Below are 27,693 nucleotides of genomic sequence, written 5' to 3'. Positions count from 1 at the left end.
AACTCCGAGATAGGACACCAAGATAGATTATGAATTTCTCTAGGAAGAGTACAAAAAGAAAATTCTTGGAAAAAGAAATACACTTTCCACTGTCGTCACTCGGGATGTTACTTTTCAGCTTTCTGGCTCTGTTCCTTTAGCCAAAAAAAATCTGTATTTATTTTTCTGCATTGAACCATTAGAGGTTAGTAACGTCCGCCAGCAATACGGAAAAAGAAAAGGACTTCAGGCTTGGAAAAAACAGTAATGCTCAGTGTGTTTGAGAGTGAGGAGATAATTAACATATTTAGCATAGATTTAAAGTACCAGTACTGTAAAGCTATGGCACAGAAGCATTGTAGAAAAAGGAATTTAAGTGCCCAAGAAATCAACCACAGTACATCAACCTTAAAGTACCAGATATTCTCCAGAATGGAGGTATAAACGGCAGAATAAAATTTGCAGGAGAGGTGAAGAATCTAGTATCAATGAGTATCAAAGAAAGATATTACGCAGCTGAAGGAATAAGGCGAAAGCAGTGATCTGGCAGCAATACAGAAAATGGATCAAAACAAATTCAGAGACGACAAAGAGAAAGAGAAATGGGGAACAGAGATGATTTCCTGACAGCAACCCAGGCAACACCAGTTAATTTGTCGGCTGAATTTATATAACAATTCTTGAGCATATTTGAAAAGCATCTGTCTGACTGAGGTAAGAGCAATTCCAGTCCCTGTAACAATATACAGTAAACTTAATTAGAAATCTGTATGACTAAACGGCAAGTGTTTGCAGCAGCTGGGAGTATTTGGAGGTAGTTGGATGGCTGTTCACTTTTAAGAAACCTTTGGTTCTTCACAAACCTGTTAAAAACTATTCTCTTTATTTTTCCCAATCACAGTTATTATTTAAAAAGTCATCGGTACATGAAAATTTTGAACAGAAGATGCAAGTAGAGAAATTAATACTCTGTCAAGAGTATATGGTTAGTCAAATCAAGAAACTAAACTTCTAAAAGAATCTGATGTAAAGACATGTTAGTCTGGCACAAGTTTGCCAGCATCCTGTGAACGGACTGTTCAGACCATGCTGCCTGCTTCTCAGCATTCTTCAAAAGCAACCAGAGGGTCAACTGCCTGTACTCAAAGCATGATGCCTGGTTCAGAAAGTAATGGCACATCGAACCCAGTGGACTCTGTGACCATGTTTACAATCAGCAGAATGCAGGCAACTCCAATCCAGCCCTTCAATACTTCTGGAACAAATGGAACCTTTTGTCTTACAATTACAGAGCAAGCCAGGCTCACTAGTCCACTTAGCGACTCTTTTCCAGAAGGGGATCAGACAAAGGATGGACTTCAATGGGCAGCACTACTGATTTTATTGGTGATCATACCCACTATTGGAGGCAACATACTTGTTATTTTAGCAGTTTCTCTCGAGAAGAAACTCCAAAATGCCACCAACTACTTCCTCATGTCACTTGCAGTAGCAGACATGTTAGTTGGATTCCTGGTGATGCCCATCGCTCTCCTAAACATTCTGTTCAGTAAGTTTCATTCAATTTTCTCTTTAATAGAACTGCAGTATTCTACACTTAGTTAAACATTACAAGCAATTCATACAACGTAATCCTCCCCGTGCTTTGTTACTATTCTAAATTTAATTTATTTTATAGTGGGTTACTTTCAGCTTTGAGGAAAAAGTGAAATGAAGCACTCTGCCAATTGAAATGAAAATGCCGGAGAGTGGAGTCGTTAGTTAATATCTCCTTTGAATTACACATCATTCACTCTTCCCTGCCATCATAAACTCTTATATGCACATTTTAAATTACTTTCTGCATTTTCTTTCTGGTCTTCTAAAGGATCTTGCTCTCATTAGCTTTATTCCTTTTCTCTCCTAGACCTTACCATGCACCTTGAAAAATCTGTGTTGCGCCATAAATTTATTTGCTTGCTGTTAAAATCAGAATTGCATCATATTTAACATTTATTAGTTAAAATATTATTTTGCATTGCCTTCTGAACAAGAGCATAATTTGTGAAAGTATCTGCATTACATTGAGTGTCAGGCTCTAGTTACAATTAGAGGCCATAAATAAGAGTCACTAATTTATCCAATTGGGAAGCTTCTTTAACCAGTATATGGGGCGAAATTCTCCCCCAACGGCGGGATGCCCGCCGACTGGCGCCAAAGCCGGCGCAAATCAGACGGGCATCGCGCCGGCAAAAAGGTGCGGAAGTCTCCGCATCTTTGGCGGCCTAGCCCCAACATTGAGGGGCTAGGCCGACGCCGGAGGGATTTCCGCCCCGCCAGCTGGCGGAAATGGCGTTTGTTGCCCCGCCAGCTGGCGCGGAAATGCGGCGCATGCGCGGGAGCGTCAGCGGCCGCTGTCAGTTTCCCCGCGCATGCGCGGGAGCGTCAGCGGCCGCCGAAAGTTTCCCGCGCATGCGCAGTGGGGAGAGTCTCTTCCGCCTCCGCCATGGTGGAGGCCGTAGCGGAGGCGGAAGGGAAAGAGTGCCCCCACGGCACAGGCCCGCCCGCGGATCGGTGGGCCCCGATCGCGGGCCAGGCCACCGTGGGGGCACCCCCCGGGGTCAGATCGCCCCGCGCCCCCCCCAGGACCCCGGAGCCCGCCCACGCTGCCTGGTCCCGCCGGTAAATACCAGGTTTGATTTACGTCGGCGGGACAGGCAATTCCTGGGCGGGACTTCGGCCCATCCGGGCCGGAGAATCCAGCGGGGGGTCCCGCCAACCGGCGCGGCTGGATTCCCGCCCCCGCCCAATCTCCGGGAGCGGAGACTTCGGCGGGGGCGGGGGCGGGATTCACGGCGGCCAACGGCCATTCTCCGACCCGGCGGGTGGTCGGAGAATGACGCCCATGGAAAACCACCATAATGAGTAGTTGAAGCAAATAGCACAGATGCATTTGAGAAGTGAAATAAACATGAGCAGAAAAGGAACAGGAGGCTAAATTAATCAGATTCGATGAAGATGGAGGCTTGTGTGGAGTATAAACATCGATATGGACCTGTTCGGCCAAATGGCCTACTCCATTGTTGTAAATGCTATGTAACTGATTTAATCTCATAAGAATTCCTTTAACAATGAAGTCAATTAAATGAAACAATGTATAAGCTGCACAAAATCCAGCTTTGAATATATTGAAAGTTTAAATAGTGCAGTCAAACCTCAATAACTCAGAAGTTACCAAATCTTGAATTGAATAAGTGGTATTACTGACTGCAGTGTAATTTACTGGATAATGTTCCTTGCAACAAGCGGAAATAAGACTTTGCCTTCCCATTGTGCTTATAAATTCATATTTAGCTTTTGTTCAAGTCTTTAATGAACATTTAATTTATTTTAATTTAAATATAAAATACTTTTAATGAAAAAATGGTACACTGAAAACATTAAATTAAAATGAGGCATTCAAGGCTACCTACATTTTTTCAGTCTTTTTATTTTCTAATTGCATGAAAATAAAATGTTAAAAGTTTCAGCAGCTACTGATTAAGCAACTTGCTTAAGTTTTTGAAAAATATAGCAGGGTGAGCATTTTGAAAGAAAATAAGCTAAATTAAATTTGAAACACCGCTAAATGATTGTGTTTGAAATTCTTTGTTTACAATGCTGCCCCGTGGAAACACCGACATCAACACCATGAAAATAAATGAGATGGCACTATCAAAAACACAGCAATCGTAGGCACTTTTGACGGTCATGCCACTTGATAAATGGAAACCTGGGTGCCAATGGCAGAAGTGCCCAAGTTATCTGGTCAATGACTCCAGGATACATGTTAGCAAAGCAATTTTGCTGTTGACTACTGATTTTCCTCAGCTATTTAAGATCCAATCACAATTTCAAAACATCTTTAGTATAACTTTTTGTCTCCACTTGTTTTAATGATGCTCTGGCTATGTGAAATCCACTTTTTGATATAAAGTTGGTTTTCTTTTCGCTGATATTGCAAAACCATTTTCTGAAGTGGTTCTCAAATAAATATTCCATCAGTTCATCTATGCTGATTGGAATTTGTTAGCGATGGAAATCCCACTGTTTCTTGTGAACAACATAACTAGCACCCACGCAGTTAGTCTGGGCATTTGAATCAATTCCAATCTTTTCCAATCTCATTTCACCAACACTGCAGTTTTTTTTCTTACAATCTATAACCTCAAACAATACTAAAAGGCAGATTTTTACTCACATTGAAATTCAAACCTGAATCACCCAAGAGTATTGTCCCGAACACAGTAAATTGCTGAATTTAAAAGTAAAATCAAAATAATATCAGATAGAAGCAGCTTCTTTTTTTTTTTTAAACTGTGTAGATGACAAATTTAAAATGATTCAATTTAAAACAGGAAGAGCAACATCCTGACCGATGTTACAGTTCTCAACCTTTCATCTCTTATGTTACAGGTCAATTAAAATACATGATAAATAACCTATTGCCAGGTAATTGCTCCTCCTTTCCTCCTCACCCAAAAATATTCTTTCAAAAATGGTGACGTAATTGTAATTAGAAACAATGAGTTAGAGACAGTGCTCACAAACACAAAATGTGTGTCTGGCAAATAAGAGAATATTTGATCAGAAAGATAGTTTTGTTATTTCGAAGTATCAGTGAACTAAGAAACAATGGTAAGAGAACGGTTTGACAGATGTAATGGAAATACTTGCTGAAGATGGTAGTTATGTTTTGTACCTGGACTTTCAAAATGCATTTGATCAAGTTCCATATATCAGATTTATTAGTAATATTGAAGCTCATGGCTATAAAGGGACAATGACAGCAGAGTAGTGCTCGGGAGGATGGGGGGGGGGGGGAATGAAAACAGAGTGCTCTGAAGTGCTCAGCATCCTTTTGATATATACTAATGACCCAAACTTGGATATTAAGCATAATATCACAGATGACACAGACCGAAAACGTAGTAAACAATGAAGAGGACTACATAGACAGACTAGCGAAATGGGCCGAAACATGGCAAATAACATTTAATTATTAATAATCTTTATTGGTGTCACAAGTAGGCTTACATTAACACGGCAATTAAGTTACTGTGAAAATCTCCTAGTCGCCACACTACGGCGCCTGTTCGGATACACCGAGGGAGAATTCAGAATTCACCTAACAAGCACGTCTTTCGGGAGGAAACTGGAGAACCCAAAGGAAACCCACGCAGACATGGAGAGAGCGTGCAGACTCCGCAGAGACAGTGAGACATGCCGGCAATCGAACCCAGGTCCCTGCGCTGTGAAGCAACAGTGCTAACCATTGTGCTACTGTGCATTTAATGTTTAATGTGTGAAATAATGCATTTTGGGAGGAAGAATGAGGGTTGGGGGGGGGCGGGGGAATGATTGAGGAAAGGCAATATAAATAAAACGATACAATTTTAAGAGTACAGGAACCTTGGGGTTCACATGCACAAATCATTGTGATGGCAGAACAACTAAATAAAGTGTTTTTAAAAAGCATGCAAAAGCAACAAAATATTTATAAGTCGCAGGTTAGGGCACCATGTCCAACTCTGCGCTTCGGGAAGGATACCTGGAGAAAGTGCAAAGATTTGCCAAAATGTTCACAGAGGTGGAAGGATTTCAATTATATGAATAGGCAGTTATACAAATAGACTGGGGAAACTACAAACATACCAATTAGGAGCAGAAGTAGGCCATTTGGTCACTCAAGTCTGTCCCACCATCCAAGATCAGGTTGTGGCCTCCACTTTCCGGTCTATGCTCTACACCCTTTTGATTCCTTTGTCAGTCAAGAATCTATCTAACTCTGCCTTAAAAATATTCAAGGACCCTGCCTCCACTGCATTCCATAGACTAATGCTCCTCAGAGAAAATAAATTTCATATCTGTCAAAAATAGGAAACCCCTTATTTTCAAGCTTTCTCCCCTATATTACAAACACTGGCCAGACCCCAACAGCGGCTAGGATACAGGACCAAAACCCCAATATTTTAGTTTATTTTAAGACTATGTAGAAAGAATGATTTGCTCCAGGAGTGATTGCACACAAAAAATAGCATTTTGGTATTTCTAAAACAAAACGTTTTTATGAATACAATATTAAACGTTTAACTTCACACCCGAAAAGAAGTGCTTACAATTACCCCTTAACACATGACAGATATTAGGCTAACTGGCCTGTAATTTCCTGCTTTCTGTCTCGCCCTTTCCTTGAATAGAGGAGTTGCATTCGTTGCTTTCCAATCTCTTGGGACCTTTCCGGAATCTGGGGAATTTTTGAAAATTAAAATTAATGCTGCTACTGTTTTTAGCAGCCAATTATTTTAAGACTCTAGGATGAGATCTATCAGGACCTGGGAACTTGTCAGCCATTAATCCGACTAATTTTCTCACCCTTCCAGAGTGATTGTAATTGTTTTAGGTTTCTCCCTCCTCTTCACCCCATGATTTACAATTATTTCTGGAATGTTATTTGTCTTCTGCAATAAAGACAAGACTTAAAATATCTGTTCAATTCATCCACCATTTCCTATTACTAATTCCCTAGAGGACCAACTTTACCTACTCTTTTCCTTTATAAATACCTATAGAAACACTATCTATTTTTAGATTTCTTACTAGCTTTTTAAAAAAAAACATTCCAATTTTTCCCTCATCATTTTTTGTCATTCTTTGCTGGTTTTTATATTCCATCCAATCGTCTGACCTACCACTAATCTTTGCCGAATAGAATGCTTTTCTATCAATTTGATACTATATTTAACTTTCTTAGTTAGCCACAAATGATGCATCCTTCTTCTAGAATCTTTCTTTCTCATTAGAATGTATTTTTGCTGAGTGTTATAAAGTATCTCCTCAAATGACTTCCGCAGCACCTCTACTGACACACCCTCATTATTGTTGTTAGTCTTGTATTACAAAATTGTAGTTATGTTATATATTTCCAGTCACAGTCATTATAGCATAGGAGTCCATTTGGTAATTTGATTACATGCTGACTCTCTGAAGAATAATTCAGCCAGTCCCATTCGTCATCAATATCCCTGTAGCCCTGCAAGTTTATTATCTTCAAGTGCTCATCCAATTTCATTTTGAAATCATTCATCAGCTCTGCTTCCACCACCCTAATAGGCAATGAGTTCCAGCACATGACTGCTCACTGTCTAAAGTTCTTCCTCACATCCCTTGTGAATTTCTAATCAAGAGAAACAGCAAAGCACAATTAGCTAACAAAAAGAGAGGAAATTGAGTATGTGAAATTTGTGAGAAATATAAAACAAGAGTAAAAGCTTGTAGAAATATATAAAATGGGAAAAAGCAGCAAAAATAAGCTTTGACCACTTAAGAGGGCGAGACTGGGAAATTAATGGGAAAGAAGGAGATGGCAAAAGTTTTGAACAAGTATTCTGCATCTTTCTTCATAGCGGAAGACACAAAAAGCATCCCAAGAATAGTCAGAAAGCAGAGAGCGAAAGGAGAGGAACTTAAAACAATCATGATTTCAGAGCTAAAGTGCTAGAAAAACCTATTGGACTAAAAGCTGTTAAGTCCCCTGGATATGATGACCTGCGTCTTCGGGGTCTTAAAGGAAATGTGTCTGTAGAGATAGTGGACACAGCATTGTTTGTCATCTTCAACAATTCCCTAGATTCTGGGAAGGTCCCAGCAGTTTGGAAAACCACAAATGTACCACAACAGTTGAAGAAAAGGGGGAGATAGAAAGTAGGGAACTACAGGCTAGACAATTGTCATTGGAAAACCAGTAGATGTCACGTTTTAGGATCTCCAAAAGACATTTAATAAAGGGCCATACAAAAAGTTATCACATAAGAGCTCATGGCGTTGGGGACAATATATTGCCATGGATAGAGGACCAGCTAACGAGCAGGAAACAGTCAGGATAATGAGCCATTTTAAGTTAGCAACGTGTAACTACTGGAGTGCCACAAGGATTAATGCTATTTACAAATTATATTCATAGCTTGGATGAAGGAGTTGACTGCAATGAAGCCAAATTTGCTAATGATACAACAATAGGTCGGAAAGCAAGGTGTGGAGGAGGATACAAAGAATCTGCAAAGGGATAAAGTGAGTGGGAAAAATATTGTCAGTAATATTGCAGTATAATGTGGAAATATGGGAGGCTGCCCTCTTTGGCAGGAAGAATAGAAAAGCAGAATATTATTTAAATAATAATCGTTATTAGTGTTGCAAGGAGGCTTACATTACACTGTAATGAAGTTACTATGAAAATTCCCCAGTCACCACGCCTGTTCTGGTAGACTGAGAGCGAATTCAGAATGTCCAATTCACTTAACAAGCACATCTTCTGGGATTTGTGGGAGAAAATCAAAGCACCCGGAGGAAACCCACGCAGACAAGGGGAGAACGTGCAGACTCTGCAGACAGTGACCCAAGCGAGATTCGAATCCGGGTCCCTGGCACTGTGAAGAGTGAAGTACTTGGAGAGTACACTGCAGCATTCTTCAGTCCGAGTGGTTTGGGCGACCTTGCACATGAATCACAAAATATTAACATGCAGATATGCAAGTAATCAGGAAGGCAAATGGAATGCTAGAATTTATTGGGGATGAAGTACAAAAGTAGGGAAGTCTCGCTACAACTGTGCCGAGCACTAATAAAAATACACCGAGAGTACTGTGTATCGTTTTGGTCTCCATATTTAAGGAGGGGTATGCTTGCATTGAAGTAATTCAGAGAAGGTTCATTTGGCTGATTCCTAGGCTGAATGGTTTGTCTTATGAGGAAAGGTTGAGCAGGTTAGGCCCAAATTTATTGGAGTTTGGAAAGGTGACCTTATTTTTTTTTTTAAAACAAACAATTTTTAATGAGGTATTTTTGGCATAACAAACGACCACAGCATAAAAAAACAAAGAACGTAATCAACAAAAAACAGCACCCGCCGACATCCGCCCCTCCAAGGCCCGCCTATTTAACTCCCGACTCTCCACAACCCTAGCCCCCCCCCCCTCCATGCTGACGATTAACTCTCCACAAAGTAGTCAATGAATGGTTGCCACCTCCGGGCGAACCCTGACACCGACCCTCGCAAGGCAAACTTAGGGCGCGATTCTCCACTCCCACGCTGGTTGGGAGAATCGCCTGGGCCGCCAAAATTTCCGGGAACGCCGGTCCGACGCCCTCCCGCGATTCTCCCAAGAGGCGGGTACGGCCCGGTCGGGTTTCGCGGGTCACAGGCCTGACAAATCGCCGGAGACACCCAAAATGGCGATTCTCCGGTACCCCCGCTATTCTGAGGCCCGGATGGGCCGAGTGGCCAGGCCAAAACGGCGAGTTCCCCCCGGCGCCGTCCACACCTGGTCGCTGCAGTCGTGGGTGGTGCGTGAACGCTGGGGGGGGGGGGGGGGGGGGGGGGGCCTGCGGGGGAGCGAGGGGAGATCCTGCACCGCGGGGGTACCTCAGACGTGGGGTGGCCCGCGATCGGTGTCCACCGATCGTCGGGCCGTCCTCTCTGAAGGAGGACCTCCTTCCTTCCGCGGCCCCGCAAGATCCGTCCGCCATCTTCTTGTGGGGCGGACGTAGAGAGGACGGCAACCGCGCATGCGCGGGTTGGCGCCGGCCAACCCACGCATGCGCGGATGACGTCCGTTATGCGGCGCCGGCTGCGTCATCTATGCGGCGCCGCTTTTACGCGAGCGACAAGGCCTGGCGCGGGTAGATGACGCGCCCCCGATACTGGCCCATTGTCAGGGCCTGAATCGGTCGGGACCGGGGCCGTTCCGCGCTGTCGTGAACCTCGACGGCGTTCACGACGGCGCGGCCACTTCGGCGTGGGGGTGGAGAATCCCGCCCTTAATCATTTCCAGGCCGAGAACGCTCGCCATGTCGGTTAACCAGGCCTCTGACTTCAGAGGGACAGACTCCCTCCAAGCCAGTAATATTCATCGCCAGGCTACCAAGGAGGAAAAGGCCAGAACATCTGCCTCTCTCTCCTCCTGAACACCCAGGTCTTCCAACACCCCAAAGATCACTACCCCTGGACTCATTTCCATCCTTGTCTTCAATACCCTAGACATGACATCCGCGAACCCCTGCCAATATCCCCTAAGCTTTGGGCAAGCCCAGAACACGTAGACATGGTTCGCTGGTCCACCCGCACACCTGACACACTTGTCTTCCACCCCAAAAAATCTACTCATCCGGGCCGCTGTCATGTGCGCCCAGTGCACCACCTTGAATTGGATCAAGCCAAGCCTTGCGCATGTAGTGATCGCGTTGACCCTGCTCAGTGCCTCCACCCATAGGCCGTCCTCCATCTCACCCCCCAGTTCCTCCTCCCACTTACGCTTCAGCTCGAAAGGTGATCTTATTTAAATATACCAGATTCCGAGTGGGCTTCACAGGGTAGATGCTGAGAAGATGTTTCCACTGCTGGTGGAAATCTAGAGATAAGAGTCAGTTTCAAAATAAGAGAAAGCAAAATGAAATTAAGCTGGGTAAATAGGAAGGAACAGAAAGAGACAAAACAATACAGAAGAAAGCCTTTTGTCTTCTGAAGATCTGTACTGAATAGAATTCTAGCTTCAAGCCAGTAAATATATTAGACAAACATTGAAAACAATTTATGAATATTTTGATATTTCTTTTATCCACCATTTGCTTTTATCCCCTATTGTTTCTAGTCTTTAAATTAGCTATAGATATATGTTTAGTAAAAGGAAAATTCTGCAAGAATATATGACGAGAAACAGGGAAGGACAACTGTATATTGAAAGGGCTGAACAGACCGAGGAATATCAAAACAAAAGAAACCCGAAATAAGACTCTATAAACACTACATGTAAAATAAACCATGATTAAAATATGGAGGAATTAGATGTTACACAGTTCTATTTTCAATTAGATGTTGCACAGTTCTATTTTCCATCTGTTAGCTAGAATCAACTTAGGGATTCTGTTGCCATGAGTCCATGGAAGCTCACCAATGAGCACAAGGTAAACTAAAATGTACATAACTTCGGAAGAGAGGTTTCCACCAAGTAACATGTTTTTTCAGCCATATAGCAATGGACACTTAAAGGGACAGAAATGAACAGCTTAGTCAACTCATGTTGTAAAAGTCAAGTTGCCATAGTCCCAGATGACCATAGGCTGCTTTCCTCTTTGAGGGGGAGAGCTGACTGGTGGTGATTTAACCTGAGGATCACCACACCTCACGCAAGGGGCAAAGTTGAGAAGGCGGGGCTTCATGAATAACCTCAGCCGGTACAGGAATTGAACCCGCGCTGTTGGCCTCACTCTGCGTCATGAACCAGTTATGCAGCCAATTGAGCTAAATCGGCCTAATATTGTGCCATTAACGGGTATTGGCAAATATTAGGAGGTGATCAATCTTCATGAGATGATCTATATAAGAGATGGTATTCCAATGACGGTCATTAGCTTGGTGCTGATAAAAATGGCACTTCTAACCTGAAAATTTGAATTTTGGTATTAAATTTGGTCAGGCCAAACCAAAGTTGTAAAGGGATTGGGCCAAACATGGTTATGTGGAAGATACCTAAAGGAGAAACTACTTATAAAGAATCATGAAACATGAACATAGAACTGGTTTCATTATTCAAATTTCATTTCCTCACCCCAAAATTCACCGTATAGAATCAAACACAAAAGGTTTGCTGATTTTGCATTTAATTTTCTTATGACTGGACAGCACGGTGGCGCACTGCTGCCTCACGGTGCCACGGACCCGGGTTCGATCCTGGCCACGGGTCACTGCCATGTGGAGTTTGCACATTCTCCCCGTGTCTGCGTGGGTGTCGCCCCCACAACCCAAAGATGTCCAGGCAAGATGGATTGACCACGTTACATTGCCCCTTATTTGGAAAAAAATAATTGGGTACTGTTAAATCCTTTTTAAAATAATAATTTTCTTATGACTGAAGCACTGTAGACCATTTTTCACCATGCAGACTGTACAACAAATTGTACATTGCACCTTTAACATTGGAAGATGCTTCAAGGCATTTCACCGGAGCATACGACAAACATTTACATTGAATCAAAGGACATAGTAGACATTAAAAGTTTGGTCAAAGAGGTACATTTTAAGGTAGTTCGTAAAAGGATAGAGAACTGGAGGCAGAGGTTGGAGAGAGAGAGAATTCCAGAGCTTATGGCCCAAGTGGAGTTAAGCCCATATCAGGTCAACCATGATCTTACTGACTGGCAGAGCAGAATGGCCTACGCCTGTTTATGTTCAAACAGCTGAAAGTGGGACGGAAGGGGTGGGGAATGCATAAGAGTCCAGGGTTGGAGAATTGCAAAGCTCTTGGAGGATTGCAGGTGGTTATACAAAAAGGGAGGAATGAGGCCATGGAGAGATAGGAACAATGGAAAAGCAGAGTTCATGTTTTAGGTTGATGACCTAACCTGTAAAGTTAGCTCTGCCCCTCTTTCTCCACAGATGCTGCCAGACCTATGCATTTCCAGCATTTTTCTTTCTTTCACAGATTTCCAGCATCCATAGTATTATGCATTTGTAGGAACACTGGAATTGCTAGCTGAGAAGAGGTCATGGTCGCATCTATTTAATTTTTTAAAACTATCCTGCGAAGAGCTGTGAAAGGAGGGTTGGCCTTTGAAAGAACAGGGGTCCGATTATTCTCGAAATTTTCTTGGGGTATCTACTGACACAGGGGATATTTACTGAAGAACTTGTTTTTTGTTTAGCTTGCAGCTGGCACTTTTCACACAATAGGCAAGGTGCTTGAGCAATGAACACCCCATGACTGCCAAGGGTTGAAATCTGCAATTCTCGCAGCTGACGGCAGTTCAGCAGGTTCTAAAAATATTCCACCTTGATCTTAATAGATCTGTTGAAAAAAGCTATTGAAAGGTTAAGGATGCTACTGTTGTAAAGAGAGAGAGATTACTGGAGATTGGCCATAAGTCAACGGTCTATTAAATGTCTAGACACCGTTCAGAAATGGCAGGTGACAAAGCGTCAGCAAGACAAGAGGCAGATTGCAGAATAGGTAAGAGAAGGTACAAATACATCAATTCTGATCAAATAGAGACAGTATATACTCTTGAAGAAACATGTGTTTTGGAAAGAGACTGGAGCACAGTGTCAGAAACAGAACACTTCAATTAACAGACTGTCACCAGCCTTTGAGAATGTGTACAGCAGTCTTGCTTTGCAGAACAGTTGGATTAGAGAACCTTTTTGAAGCTATTCCCCTGGCTTTGGCAGTGAGTTTATTGGTCTTGATTGCTTATGGTTTAAAACCTCAAACCTATTTTCAAATATTGCACATTTGATTTATTAACGTATATTTTGCATCATGTGAAATTTAGCTTTCATAAAAATTTGCTTTTGAATGTGATTACAAAGTAAATACTCATGTCAGCTTCGTGATTTATTTGTGTATGTGCATTTAAGGAAGAAATATGTCAAGTTATGACGGCCAAATGAATTGTCTTTCTGTGGCAAATTCTGTTGATCACTTGATACAATGGGAATACTGAGGCATCATTCATTTGAAAACTCAACCAAATACAATTATTTGTGATACTGGTGAAAAGATTACGCTTGTTTGCCAGAGTCATGTCCTACTAACTCAGCAAACCTCCCATCATCCTCCAACATGCCAATGTATCCATAACGTCACAGACCAACTTTGTCCGAATAATTAATTGCTTACAAATTTGATTATGCCTCTAGCTTTCATTTCAGGGGTTGGTGTTGTGCTAATCCTTTACCAGCATTAGTTTCACTTGAAGGTAATTTCCTTTTGTTTTACAAATTCAATCACAGAAATATTCAAAACAATTAAATCTCATCAAATTTATTGTGGATATAATCATGATTGGAAATGATAGAGTATCTGATGTTGAGTTAGAGTATCTGCTGCTGTGTTAGTGGCATATGAACCTCACAAGCAAATGTTAATTATCATTATTTTTGTAAATAATTCATCTGAATTTATAATGCAATTTTGTTCCAAGTCAATGCCTGGATTGATGTTTAAAATTGAATTCCAAGCCACAATGGGCTACTGATCATCCAATCCTGAATTTGACAACAAACTGAACTTCACCAGAAAACAGACAACACATGGGATTTCTCATCAGGAAAGACTAAAAAGGCTAAGACCGTTTGCTATTGAGAGAGAAAGCTGAGACATGACCTGATAGAGGCCTTTAAGATAATGAAAGGGTTTAATAGTGGAGGGGTAGAGAAAATGTTTCCACTTGTTTGTGAGTCCAAACCTTGAGGTCATAAACCTTAGACAGTCACTAATAAATCAAATTGAAAATTTGGAAGGAACTTCTATACCCAAAGAATGATAAGAAGATAGAATTTGTTACCACAAGGAACAATTGAGGCAAATAGCATATATGAATTTAAGGGCAAGTTAGATAAGCATGCACAAGAAAGGAATAGAAGGATATGCTGATATGATTAGATGAACAAGTGTGGAAGGAAACTGGAGAATAAATGTCAGCTTTCACCAAATGGCCGGTTTGTGTTGCAGATGCTCTGTAACACTTGTGCTAGTTTGGAATAATTAGAACCCAGAATTCTCTCTCGGAAAATAGTATGCAAAATGTTTCATGCACCTTTTTTCATCAGAACCAAAAAACAGATTTTATACATTATAGGTCAGATGCGTTTTAAAAAAATTATCGCTTTTCAATTTTGCATCTTTCATTGCTTGCATATGGGAGAAGGGTGAATGAATATACTAAGAATGGGGATGGGGCCGTACAGAAAGCTGTCGCAATTTTAACATTAAGTGAATAAATGGAATCATGACTGGAATTCAACATTTTAAAATCATAACAAATTCATAGATTTACTCATGTCATAATAAATTTGATTTAGCTCTTTCTTCAATTCCACTTTGCATGTGGAGATTGTTTAACTGTGAAATGAATCATTCCACATAAGATATAATTCTTGTAAAACAAATCCCTTTTAAAATATTTGAGCAACTTGAAAAATTCCCCATACATCACTAATATTCTAAAACGCAGCTACAAATCTGGTTATTTTTGACAATGGAGCCCAACAGCATCACCAGTTAGGCAAATTAGCCAGAGTTGACTGCAACATAAAGTTCTTTAAAAAGTTGGGTGTTTTTTTTGTTATGGATTTAAAGAAACTGAATTTCAATCAGGTCCATGATGAGCACGCCAAGATTGCAGAAATGCATATTTTCTATATCACAACAGTGACTACATTTCAAAAGTCTCAAGTTGAACAGCTTCACAATGTTGGGTCTTATTTGACTACCAGCTGAGTTTCCTACCCCAAATATATATACCATCATAAAGATTAGCTACTGACCTGGAGGGCAACTGAACTTGGTTGTCCTACTACTGAACTGCAGAGGGGTGCCTTTCTCGGTGCGACAGAAAGTGGACGAGGAGGAGCGACTTGGATACCACTGCAGCTATCGGAACGGTTTGTACAAAGGAATTATAAATAACAACCTGCGGCTTCACAGCTGTCCTGTGGCTGCAGGTTGTGTTTTCTGTGCATATCCTACTCTAAGCAGCAAACTGGTAGACCCAATGTGGTCTAGATGCTTACGTTGAACATAATCCTGGGTAAGAGATTGGCCCCATTTGTCAAAGGATAAGGCCGGAGACCCACTGAGCATCACCCGCAAAATTGCGAACAAACACCAAGTTTCCGGGCGCAAACCGCCGTTCAGGCTGATGCAGCGAAGGGCAATGCCCCTGCTGTTCCTGATTGTTGCAATGTCCGGAAAAATCATGTTCAGGCGGGTACAACCCCTCCAGCCCATTAGAGTTCCACGGGAGCTACCCCAGTCACCAGATGCAGAGTGGTTTTATAACAAAACAAGCCAGTAATGTCTATAGACCCTGAAGATCGTTTCCGGAGGCCCTGCTGAAACCGTACCTCCATCAACCCATTGGAAGCCGGGTGGTATGGGGCGGTGCGAATACGGCATACACTTTTTATCTTCATAAAACCAGCAAACTCCTCATTCGTGAAAGGAGTGTCGTTGTCAGTAGCAAGCACTTCGGGGAGGCCATGAATACAAAAAGATAAATTAATCTTTTCTATGGTCACGCAGGATATGGTTCCCTCCATCCTGTGGACCATGAGCCATTTTAAGTGGGAAATCAGCAAGAGGAACAAGGACCCCTGAAAAGAACTGTTGAAAACTGCATGTATCCATGCCCAAGGCCTACCTGGCCATTCCTAGTGATGCAGCGGTGCTGCTGGTGGGAGCTTCTGTTGCTGATTTTGCCTTAGTTCAATTGGTCTGTTTTATTATCTTTGCTCTTGAGTCGCCAGGTATCTTTATGATACCGCCACGAGGTTCAAGTCAGAGTACTGATCAATAATCCAATACACCGATTAGTAAAATTTAAATCAAAGCACGTTTATTATACACAGTAATCGCTACTCATGCACAAATTCTACGTCTAAGCTACTTCTTCACCTAACAGGCCTATACTTAACTTTGGACTGGCCCACCAGGTCAGGGAAACAAATGGCCTTTCGTTCGGGTTCTGAGCCTGCGGGATTCGAAGTTGGTACGGATTGGTAGCTAGGAGTGCCTATCCCATAGCAAGTGTTGAATTAAGACTTACGAGTTCGATCTTCACTGCTCCGGTCACGGTCAATGTTGGTTCGTTGTTGCTGGGTGACCCAGGCAGGAAGAAGAGCGTGAAGAGAGCGAAGAGGTGGAGAAGAAGAGAGCGATTTGAACTTGGGACTCAATTCTTATAGTCCCCAGGGGCTTCCCGCCTTTAGGGGCGGACCCTGTACCTGGTCCCAAGTGATTGGACTTTGTCCCAATCGCTTGGTTCGATTTTCTCCAATCCTGGAGCGGTTCCCTGATCGATGGGCGGTCTTGAGGTGCTCGTTCACCTTCTTTTGTGTAGGCTCCTGCTGGCGCCGAAGAGTCTAGTTTTGCTTTGTGTGTCTAAATGTTGCTTATTGTTCCCGGGGATTGCTCATTAGGATGCAGATGGCTGTTGTTTTGTTATGCTGATGGTTGCTGGTTTCGATATTGTCTGGCCTTTCCAGAGGTAAATACACAGCCAACCTGCAGCTGCTGATTTCGTCTTGTTGGCTGACTTTTCCATCAGCCTTTGCCGTTCGCCATTTTGAATCGGGAGTTGGCCAATTTAAGTGGCTACACTTCTGATACTCCTGGCAAACGGAGCCATTCCAGGCCATCTTCTCAATGTCAGCATCGAGGCCCGGCCACCATACATAACTCAGTGTCAAAATCTTCATCATGGACACACTCGGATGACCATTGTGGAGGTCCTTTAGAATCAGCTCCTGCCTTTTATTTGGGACGACCACACACGACCCTCCACAGCAGGATACCTTCTTCGACACTGAAGTCTGACAGCTGAGAGGAAAACGCGCTCAACTCGCTCGGGAGTTGTCCACTATGCTGCCCACCATGCAAGGCCACGTGCGAACCTTGGATTTGACCGGGTCTGTCAATAGTGAAGTGGCGGGCAGCACGGTGGTGCAGTGGATAGCACTGCTGCCTCACGGCGCAGACGTCCGAGGTTTGATCCCGTCTCTGGGTCACTGTCCATGTGGAGTTTGCACATTCTCCGTGTCTGCGTGGGTTTCGCCCCACAACCCAAAAATGTGCAGGGTAGGTGGATTGGCCACACTAAATTGCCCCTTAATTGGAAAAAATGAATTAGGTACTCTAAATTTATTTTTAAAAAGTGAAGTGGCAGCCATAAACATATTGGTGGAATCGTTTCACCGCAATGACAACCGCCAAGCTCTCCTTTTTAATCTGCACATACTTACTTTCTACTGCAATGTGTGGGAGGGGAAAGCTATCGGCTGTTCTCCTCCATTCTCCATCTTGTGCGTCAGGATGGCCCCGATACCATAGAGGGACACATCGTACATGATGAGCAGGGGCTTTGCAGGATCATAGTGGGTTAGTAACCCGGACAACAACAACGGCTGCTTTACCTGCTGAAAAGTGGTTTCTTGCAGCCAACCCCAAATGCAATTCTTCTTCAATAGAAAGTGTAATGGGGCCAACGTGGTTCGTGAGAAACTTCCCATAGTAATTTACAAGGCCGAGAAAAGAACAAAGACACTAAGCATCCGTTAGGTCTGGGGCCTGCTGGATTGTGTGCACCTTCTGCATGACGGGGTACAAACATTCGCGGTCCATGCGACGTAAACGGACACCCAACCTCTGAGAAGCACTTTAGCACAGCCTCCAAATTGTCTATATACTCTTGTTCCAAAGTTCCCGTAACCAAGACATCGTCTAAATAAACAGCAACACGTGGCAACCCTTGAAGGATGTTCTCCATTATGCATTGGAAAATAGCACAGGCAGAGGATATTCCAAAAAGCAACTGTGTATACTCATAAAGGCTCCTGTACTTATTCATTGCAACATACTGTTGGAAGGCAGTATTCAACTCCAGATGAAAATAAGCGGGACTCCTGTCCAATTTTGTGAACGAGAGTTCGCCCGTGAGTTTCGGGTAGAGTTCCTCTATGCAGGACATGGGGTATTAGTCTAACCGGGAAGCCGTGTTTACTGTTAGTTTGTCGGCGCTGCACAAGCAGACCATATTATGTGTTATCTGGCTTTATTACCGGTATGGCTAGCGCTGCCCAGTCGGCGAAACAGACCTAATAATACCCAGGGACTCCAAATGAGTGAGCTCCGATTGCACTTTCTCTCGCAAGGTATTAGGAACATACCACAACCCCTCCTCCACTTTAGCCATAGCTCCCTTCGCCCATTTTGCCTTAAACAATTCTAATAAATATGTCAGGCATGATTTCCCCTTCATGTAGCCATGCTGACTTTGCTAGATTATATTATGCATTTCTAAATGCTCTGCTATTACATCCTTTGTAATGAACTTTTAACAAAATGACAGATGTTATTGACAGATGCTAACCAGCTTATAGTTACCTGTTTTTGTCTCCTCCCTGTTTGAATAAAGGGGTTACAATGGCAGTTTTCATCGTCTGGGACTTTTCCAGAATTTAAGGATTTTGCAAGACTATTACCAGTGCATCCACTATCTCTGTAGCTACTTCATTAGCATCCTAGGATGCAGCCAATCAAGCACAGGGGATTTAGCAGCCTTTGGACCATTAGTTTCGCTAGTACTTGTTCTAGTGATAGTTAGTGTTTATTTCCTCTCCTCCATCCCCCTTGCTCCTTGATGATTTAGTATTTTTGGAATATTATCAGTCTTCACTGTGCAGTGTATTTATTGAACTCCTCTGCCATTTCCTAGTTCCCCATCATTTCCCCAGTCTCATTCTCTAAGGGGCCTGTGTTCACTTTGGCCTCTCTTCCTTTTTATATATTTAAATAAGCTCTTGCTGTCCATTTTAATATTACTTGCTAGTTTACCATCATATTTTAGCTTCTCCCTCTTGATTACATTTTTGGTTATCTCTTGTTGGTTTTAAGGCTTTCCCATTCCTTTCCAGATTCCTTCTTCCTCACTGGGATATATCTATTGAGTCTTGAACTATTTTCATAAACATCTTCTTTTGCTGATCAACCGTCTTTTCTGCTAAACTCCCTTCCCAGTCCACTCCTGAATGCTTACATCTTAGGGTCTTAAAGGAAGTAGCACCAAAGATAGTGACGGCATTGGTTCTAATGTTCCAAAATTCCCGGGATTCTGGAAAGGATTGGAAATGTAACATCCCTATTCAAAAAGGGAGAAAGGCAGAAAGTAGGAAACTAGACCAGTTAGTTTAACATCTGTCATTGGCAAATTATTGGAATTAATTTTATTAAGTTTAGTAGTAACGGGAAAGTCAAAATGCAATCCAACAGAGTCAGCATGGTTTTATGAAGGGTAAATAAATGTTTGACTAATTTGCTGGAGTTCTTCAAAGATGTAACAAGCAAAGTGGATAAGGAGGCTACTGTAGATGTAGTTTATCAGGACTTCCAGAAGGCATTTGATGAGGTACCGCATGAAAGGTTAATACATTAGGCAAGATCCCACAAGGTTGGGGGCAATATTTTAGCTTGGATAGAGGATTGGCGAACCAACAGAAAGCAGAGAGTGGATACAAATGGGTCTTTTTTCTGGTTGGCAAGCTGTAACTAGTAGGTGCCACAGGGTTCAGTCCTCGGGTCCCAACTATCTATAATCTATATTAATGGTAGCACAGTGGTTAGCACTGTTGCTTCATAGCTCCAGGGTCCCAGGTTCGATTCCTGGCTTGGGTCACTGTCTGTGTGGAGTCTGCACTTTTTCCCCGTGTCTGCATGGGTTTCCTCCGGGTGCTCCGGTTTCCTCCCACAAGTCCCGAAAGACGTGATGTTAGGTAATTTGGACATTCTGAATTCTTCCTGTGTACCCAAACAGGCGCAGGAATGTGGCGACTAGGGGCTTTTCCCAGTAACTTATTGCAGTGTTAATGTAAGCCTACTTGCGACAATAAAGATTAATTTAAAATTTAGATGCAGGGATAGAATGTACCATAGCCAAATTTGCAGATGATACTAGGTGGGAAGTTGCAATGAGGAAATAAGACATTTAAAAATAGATATGGATAGGTTAGGTGAGTGGACCAAAATTTGGCAGATGGAATTTAATAGAGAAGTATGAGGTTATCCATTTTTGTTGGAGGAATAAAAATCAACTTATCTAAATGGTGAGAAACTTCAAAATGCAGAGGGATCTGGGTGTTCTCATGCATGAATCACAGAACGTTAGCATGAAGGTGCAGTTTAAAAGTAGAGAACTGTTGTTGCAACTGTATAAGGCATTGGTGGGACCACACCTGGAGCACTTCACATAGTTTTGGTCCCCTTACTAGTGGGTATGGGGAGGATGTTTCCACTTGTAGAAAAAACTAGAACAGAGGACACCATCTCAGGCTAAAGGGACGATCCTTCAAAACAGAGATGAGGAGGAATTTCTTCAGCCAGAGGGTGGTGAATTTGTGGAACACTTTGCCGCAGAAAGGCTGTGGAGGCCAAATTATTGAGTGTCTTTAAGACAGAGATAGATAGGTTCTTGATTATTTGGTGGATCAGGGGTTATGGAGAGAAGGCAGGAGAATGGGGATAAGAAAAATATCAGCCATGATTGAATGGTGGAGCAGACTCGATGGGCCGAGTGGCCTAATTTTGCTCGTATGTCTTATGGTCTTAATAGTGCATTCACTTTTAATAGGTCAATAGAGGTTAAGAAAACATATCAATAAATAACCAAAGCCAATTTCAAATGGAACTTCCATCTATTTGATCTAACATTTTAAATGTAATATCGCCGTGGGAAAGAAAACCAGATTTCGAGCCGATTCAACCCGGTCTCTGCTCCTTGCAAAGCTGATTACCATCGATTGGCAGGTCCAAATAAAGGTTAAAGCTAAATGCAATTTAAAACAGGAAGAGGTTTTTTTAGAAATGACAAATAAACTACATTAGGTATAAATGACTTTTTATATTATGTTTAAATGAAATGTAATTTTTTAAAGAGACTTTGCTACAAAGTTTAACATACAACAGTTTCACCTGTTCTGATTATGTCAGAAAGAACATGTAATGAAATACTGGAACAGAAGTATGCTGGTGCCTTTGAAAGGAATGTAATTCAAACCAAAAGGTTATGCTAGAAACAAAGTCAAAAGCTTAGTTTGCAGACTTTTAAATTATCTTCAACATCATTCTGCCTATTAAGTAAAGATCTTTCTTAATTTCAGATTCTGAGTGGCTTTTACCTGCAAAGATATGTCCAATCTGGATCTTCCTGGATGTTCTTTTATCCACAGCCTCAATTATGCATCTGTGTGCCATCTCACTAGACCGTTATATTGCTATTAAAAAACCTATTCAGCACAGCCGCTTCAATTCCAGGGCAAAGGTTCTCATTAAGATCACAGTAGTATGGTTGATCTCAATTGGTATGTATAACATTTTCTGAAAACCATGATTCATACCTTTTAATTTGATTCTCCTGACCATCATATATCAAATTAAGTATTGAAACCCATTAATAAAGAATAAATTACATAATAAAAAGCCCAAAAGACATTCTGTCTATCATACAAATGAGTAATGTGGTATCTAGGCCATACATTATAAAGACTGGAGGATCGTGTCAAACAGCACGTCTCTTCCATTGTTCACAATGGGCACGGTACAAATCGTACCAACCAGCCCATATTTGCAAAACACAAAACACTGCATCTAACATTAGATGTGATTCTGCGATTGGATAGCATTTGCTAAATAATCCTGGGTGCTATGAATTACGCTAACAACTGATTTAAGATCATCAGTCATGCTTGCAGTATGGTGCATTTGCATGTACTGCAAACTACATATATTAATGCACAAGGCACTGTTCTTTGCAGACAGAAGAAACATGTACACACATTGCACCCGCTTCAGCTAAACAAAGTTATAGTCATTCGCTGGTTCATCCTCAGGGCAATGCCTTAACCAGAGTAAAGTTACCTGGTTTAAATGTTCAAACAAAGCTCGGCAGTTAACGGTCAGTTGCTATTAAAATGTGCATTCACCATGGCAACACCTCGACCACACTTGCCAACCAATTTGCACTCTCTTCTCATACAATATGATGTGGAGATGCCGGCGTTGGACTGGGGTGAGCACAGTAAGAAGTTTTATAACACCAGGTTAAAGTCCAACAGGTTTGTTTCGATGTCACTAGCTTTCGGAGCGCTGCTCCTTCCTCAGGTGAATGAAGAGGTCTGTTCCAGAAACACATATATAGACAAATTCAAAGATGCCAAACAATGCTTGGAATGCGAGCATTAGCAGGTGATTAAATCTTTACAGATCCAGAGATGGGGTAACCCCAGGTTAAAGAGGTGTGAATTGTACCAAGCCAGGACAGTTGGTAGGATTTCGCAGGCCAGATGGTGGGGGATGAATGTAATGCGACATGAATCCCAGGTCCCGGTTGAGGCCGCACTCATGTGTGCGGAACTTGGCTATAAGTTTCTGCTCGGCGATTCTGCGTTGTCGCGGCTCTTTAACCTGGGGTTACCCCATCTCTGGATCTGTAAAGATTTAATCACCTGCTAATGCTCGCATTCCAAGCATTGTTTGGCATCTTTGAATTTGTCTATATATGTGTTTCTGGAACAGACCTCTTCATTCACCTGAGGAAGGAGCAGCGCTCCGAAAGCTAGTGACATCGAAACAAACCTGTTGGACTTTAACCTGGTGTTATAAAACTTCTTACCATACAATATGAAGTTGCTTACCCCCACCATTTTTAAAAATTAATTCATGGGGTGTGAAGGTCATTGGCTAGGCCAACATTTATCACACATCCCTAATTGCCCTTGAACTGAGTGGTCATTTCAGAGGGCATCTATGAGTCACCCACATTGCTGTGGATCTGGAGTTACATGTAGGCCAGACCAGGTAAGGATAGAAAATTTCCTACCCTAAAGGACATTAGTGAACCAGATGGTTTTTCGTACAATAATAGACAATGATTTAATGGTCATCATTGGAATTGTTCATTCCAAATATTAATTGAATTCAAATTTCACATCTGCCATGGTGGAATTCAAACCCAGGTTCCCAGAGCATTACCTTAGTCTCTGGATTACTGGTCCAGTGACAAGGCCACTGCCTCCCCTATTCTTGTGATTAGCCTAATGAGTGCAAGATGAAAAGCTACAACAAAATGTATTTTTTTCAGCAAAGTTCAAGCTTTGTACTACCAAACAACTATAATAAAAAGGATTATATGTAAGCCTATCAGTGGCAATAAAAATCCATTCTTCCACACTCAGGTGAAACGTGATTCTCAGGTTAGCCAGTGTGTAATTTTAGTGGTCAAGAAGGACCTGTAACAAGCAGAGCTAATAGCCAGTACAGGATTTTAGGGTTTCTTGAATAACAGAATTCTACACTGGTTGTGATCTTATACTCATCAGAGTACAAGTACTTAATTGAAAATTAAACTGCAACTTGAATACAGCGATTAATAGACAAGTAATAAATTTGAAACATTTGTTTCTCAGACTAATTACGATAATAGTATAGCACTTTAAAAATAAGTTACTTGAAAGTTCCAGAAACATGTAGAGCATACAAAGAATTGACTTAAAGGAATTGGAATGCAGAGGAGTAGTATTTTTAATTTTGTCTGTGTTTTGAAATGAAATGCTCCAAAATAGTTAATTAGCTTCCAAATTGAATGTCTTCCAAAATGGAACCAATTCCGTTTAAAATTGATCTGATTAATTAGATTATTGGTTTTGACAATAAAATACCATAAATTGAAATGCAATTACTGTATTGTTCTCAATTTATTTTTTCTTTAATGCAGGCATTGCCATTACCATCCCCATCAAAGGCCTCCAGAATGAAACAAACACCTTCATAAACAAAACTTGCTTACTTAAAATTGATACATTCAAAAATTTCATAATCTTTGGATCAATGGCTGCATTCTTCATTCCCCTTGCCATCATGATAGTTATCAACTTCTTGACAATTCAAGTGCTGAGAAAGAAAGCAAATCTGATCAAAGCCAAACCACCTCAACATTTTAACTGGACGACTGTCTCAACCGTTTTTCAGCAAAACCTTACACCCACCAAGTCTCCCGAAAAGGTGGCTATGCTCAATGGTTCACAAAAGGACAAGACATTTCCCTGCACACTGGAGGATATACCCATCAGAAGACTCTCCACATTGGGTAAAAAGTCCATGCAGAGCATCAGCAATGAGCAGCGAGCCTCCAAGGTTTTAGGAATAGTTTTCTTTCTATTTTTGGTGATGTGGTGCCCATTTTTCGTAACAAATGTCATTTCTGCCCTCTGCAAGAGCTGTGATCAGGAACTTCTTGGAACACTGATGGAAGTTTTTGTCTGGGTCGGCTATGTCTCCTCAGGGGTCAACCCACTTGTCTATACTCTTTTCAACAAGTCATTTCGTGAGGCATTTTGCAGCTACATTACATGCAAATACATCAGAAACAAGAATGTTAAAATGCTCAGGAAATTTTCTAGCCGGGTATCATTTCGAACATCAATCAATGAAAACTCCAAATTATTCACGAGATGCAATACAAAAAATGGACGTAACTCAATGTATACCAGTCCCCTGCGACTACGATCCGCCCCTATCCAAACAACATCAGTAATGTTGGACACATTATTACTCGCTGAAAATGAGATGGATAAAGCAGAAGACGCAGTTAGCTATGTGTAAAACAGAAAACAAAAAGAACTGCAAGAGGAAATAACGGTTTAGCATTCTGTGCAGTGTGGAGGTTAAATAGCCTGTAGAGAGACTCAGCACAGGGCTCAAACCATTATTGAAAAACTTTTAAATACCAGTACATTCATTTCTTATTCATTGTATACTGATCTGAGTGACATTTAGTTGTGCTGTACATCCTCCCAGATCCTACGTTAGTGATTTTAGATGCCCTGGTTCTATTGGCTTTGACAGCTATTTAAATCCTCCAATAAAGTCCACTCTTGAGTGTCATAGAAAGTAAAATTTGAAAATCATGAAGTTTGACATTTCTGAAAACTGAAATATTGCATCTTTAATAAGGCCAAAAATGTTTCAGTAAATTTGGAAGTTTGGTCAGAGGAAGGTTTAAGGAAGATCTCAAGGACAACAGGAAGTTGGAAAGACGGAGGTTCGGAAAAGGAATTACAAAACATTGGGCCAAAGCTTGAAGTCACGGCCAAAGGTGGAGGAATGGTGGAAGGGGAGGCCAGAGTCTGACAAAGGAGGGCAAGGCGGTAGTAGCACTAGAGAGGTTAAAGAGATTGGGGAGAGGCTATGAGGCAATATAAACATAAGTCAATATACATCAGCAAACAGAAAAAGGAGCGAGATTCTCTGCGGGCGTGATTCTCCATTGTTCAGCGCACTCACGCCCGCGGGTTTCCCGACGATGTGGGGTGGCCACAATGGGAAATCCCATTGGCAGGTGGGGGGAACGGAGAATCTCGCTGCCAGTGTGGGCGCGCCACCCAGGAAAGCGTGGCTGATGGACTGGCAATACCGTGAAGGAGTATTAAGTGAACAGGCCAGGATACGGTAGCAGTGATATGGGTGGCACAGTGGCTCTGTGGTTAGCACTGATGCCTCACAGCGCCAGGGGTCTGGGTTCAATTCCGGCCTTGGGTGTCTGTCTGTGTAGAATTTGCATGTTCTCCCCGTGCCTCCATGGGTTTCCTCCGGGTGCTTTGGTTTCCTCCCACAGTCCATAGATATACAGGTTAGGTGCATTGGCCATGCCAAATTGACCATAAAGGTGTGTGGGTTAGGTTAAGGGTTATTGGGTTAGGGAAGGGGAGTGGGCTTGGTTAGAGTGCTCTTTCAGAGGGTTAGTGCAGACCTGATGCGCCAAATGGCCTCCTTCTGCACGGGAGGGATTCTATGATACAGTTTGTATTATAAAAGTGAGCCAAGATTCAGAGAATACAGGCCAGCCGGCAAAACATGTGAACGGTCGAGTCGAAAGATGATGGGCTCGGAAGAGGGTTTCATAAGCAGGGTAGGCAGTGGCGTAGTGATATTGTCACTGGACTGGTAATCGAGAGCCCCAGGGTATTCTTTGCTGATGCAGGTATGAATCCCGCCATGGCAGATGGTGGAAATTGAATCCAATAAATATTTGGAATTAAAAGTCTAATGATGATCATTAAAGCATTGTTGATTGTTGCAAATTTTTTAAAACCCATCTGGTTCACTAAAGTCCTTTGGGAAAGGAAATCTGCAGTCCTCATCAGGTCTGGCCTACATGTGACTCCAGATCCACAGACTTAGATTCCTTTTGAAATGGTCTAGCAAGCCAATCCGTTTTATCAAAATGCTCCTAATGTCACAGAAGGTGTACCTACACCACATATACTGCAGTGGTTCAAGAAGGCAGCTCACCACCACCTTCTCAAGGGAAATTAGGGAGGGCAACAAATGCGGTCCTAGCCAACAAAGCAAACATCCTGTAAAAAATAAATTAAAAAAGATGATGGGCTGAGGGACACAAGGAATCAGGGAATATTATGGATGTGGAAGGTAGAAGTCTTTGTGGTGGAAACAATGGATATTGGGTCAAACTCAGCTCAGGGTTGAACAGGGCACCGTGTTGCTCAGAATCAGAGTTTGTATGCCTGTCTTACCAATGTTTGTTGGAGGAAACTAAGGTTCATCCATTGCCTGACAAGCATTCTTGAAAGCAGAGCTGGATACTACCAGCATACAGGTAGAAACTGATGCCACATCTACAGATAATGACATCACAGGATGATACATTGATGAAGAAGATCAAAGTAAAGGGCCCCCAAGAGAGGCCAAGCAAAACAAAGACCGAAGTAATAGTTTTTGGTCACGGGTGACAATCAAAACAAGTAATGGAAGACAGAATTTGAATTACATAGGCAGAGATTGGAAGAGACGTGCCCTGGTTGTCAACACATAAATCTCATTTCAAGTGCCTTGTTACAGGCAGTAGAATGATACAAAAAATGTTACAGCATTTAGTTAAATCACGCAAATCTACAGGTTGCAAAACATCATTAATCATTAAAAATGTCACTGAGCACTAAACAAATTAAGTCTCGCTATGTGAATTAAGTCTCGCCTATGTGAATTAAGTGAGTCAATATACAGTCTGTTCCTGGGATGCCCAGATTTCTTAATGCAGGTTTCATTTGTTTGTAGTCTTGCAACTAAAACCCCATAA

General features: G+C 42.0%; 2 protein-coding genes across 2 annotated transcripts in view; one reads left to right on the top strand and one right to left on the bottom strand.

Annotated features, from left to right (window-relative positions):
* psmd1 (proteasome 26S subunit, non-ATPase 1) overlaps positions 1-27,693 on the bottom strand; it is a 164,178-nt gene that overhangs the window by 70,387 nt on the left and 66,098 nt on the right. The window lies entirely within an intron of this gene.
* Positions 302-27,536, top strand: htr2b (5-hydroxytryptamine (serotonin) receptor 2B, G protein-coupled). Its single transcript, XM_072474176.1, has 3 exons — positions 302-1,528; positions 21,701-21,901; positions 24,313-27,536. The coding sequence occupies exons 1-3, from the start codon at positions 1,066-1,068 to the stop codon at positions 25,197-25,199; spliced, it is 1,551 nt and encodes a 516-aa protein (XP_072330277.1). The 5' UTR covers positions 302-1,065; the 3' UTR covers positions 25,200-27,536.

The sequence above is a fragment of the Scyliorhinus torazame genome, chromosome 14 (genome assembly GCF_047496885.1).
Source record: "Scyliorhinus torazame isolate Kashiwa2021f chromosome 14, sScyTor2.1, whole genome shotgun sequence".
Lineage (NCBI taxonomy): Eukaryota > Metazoa > Chordata > Chondrichthyes > Carcharhiniformes > Scyliorhinidae > Scyliorhinus > Scyliorhinus torazame.
Note: the sequence above shows the minus strand (reverse complement) of the source record. Positions and strands in the feature narration are given on the sequence as shown.

Coding starts and splice junctions, on each gene's coding strand:
- htr2b (XM_072474176.1), top strand. CDS start 1,066: ATGCTGCCTGCTTCTCAGCATTCTTCAAAAGCAACCAGAGGGTCAACT. Junction 1,529..21,700: donor TCTCCTAAACATTCTGTTCA/GTAAGTTTCATT, acceptor TCTTAATTTCAG/ATTCTGAGTGGCTTTTACCT. Junction 21,902..24,312: donor AGTATGGTTGATCTCAATTG/GTATGTATAACA, acceptor TCTTTAATGCAG/GCATTGCCATTACCATCCCC.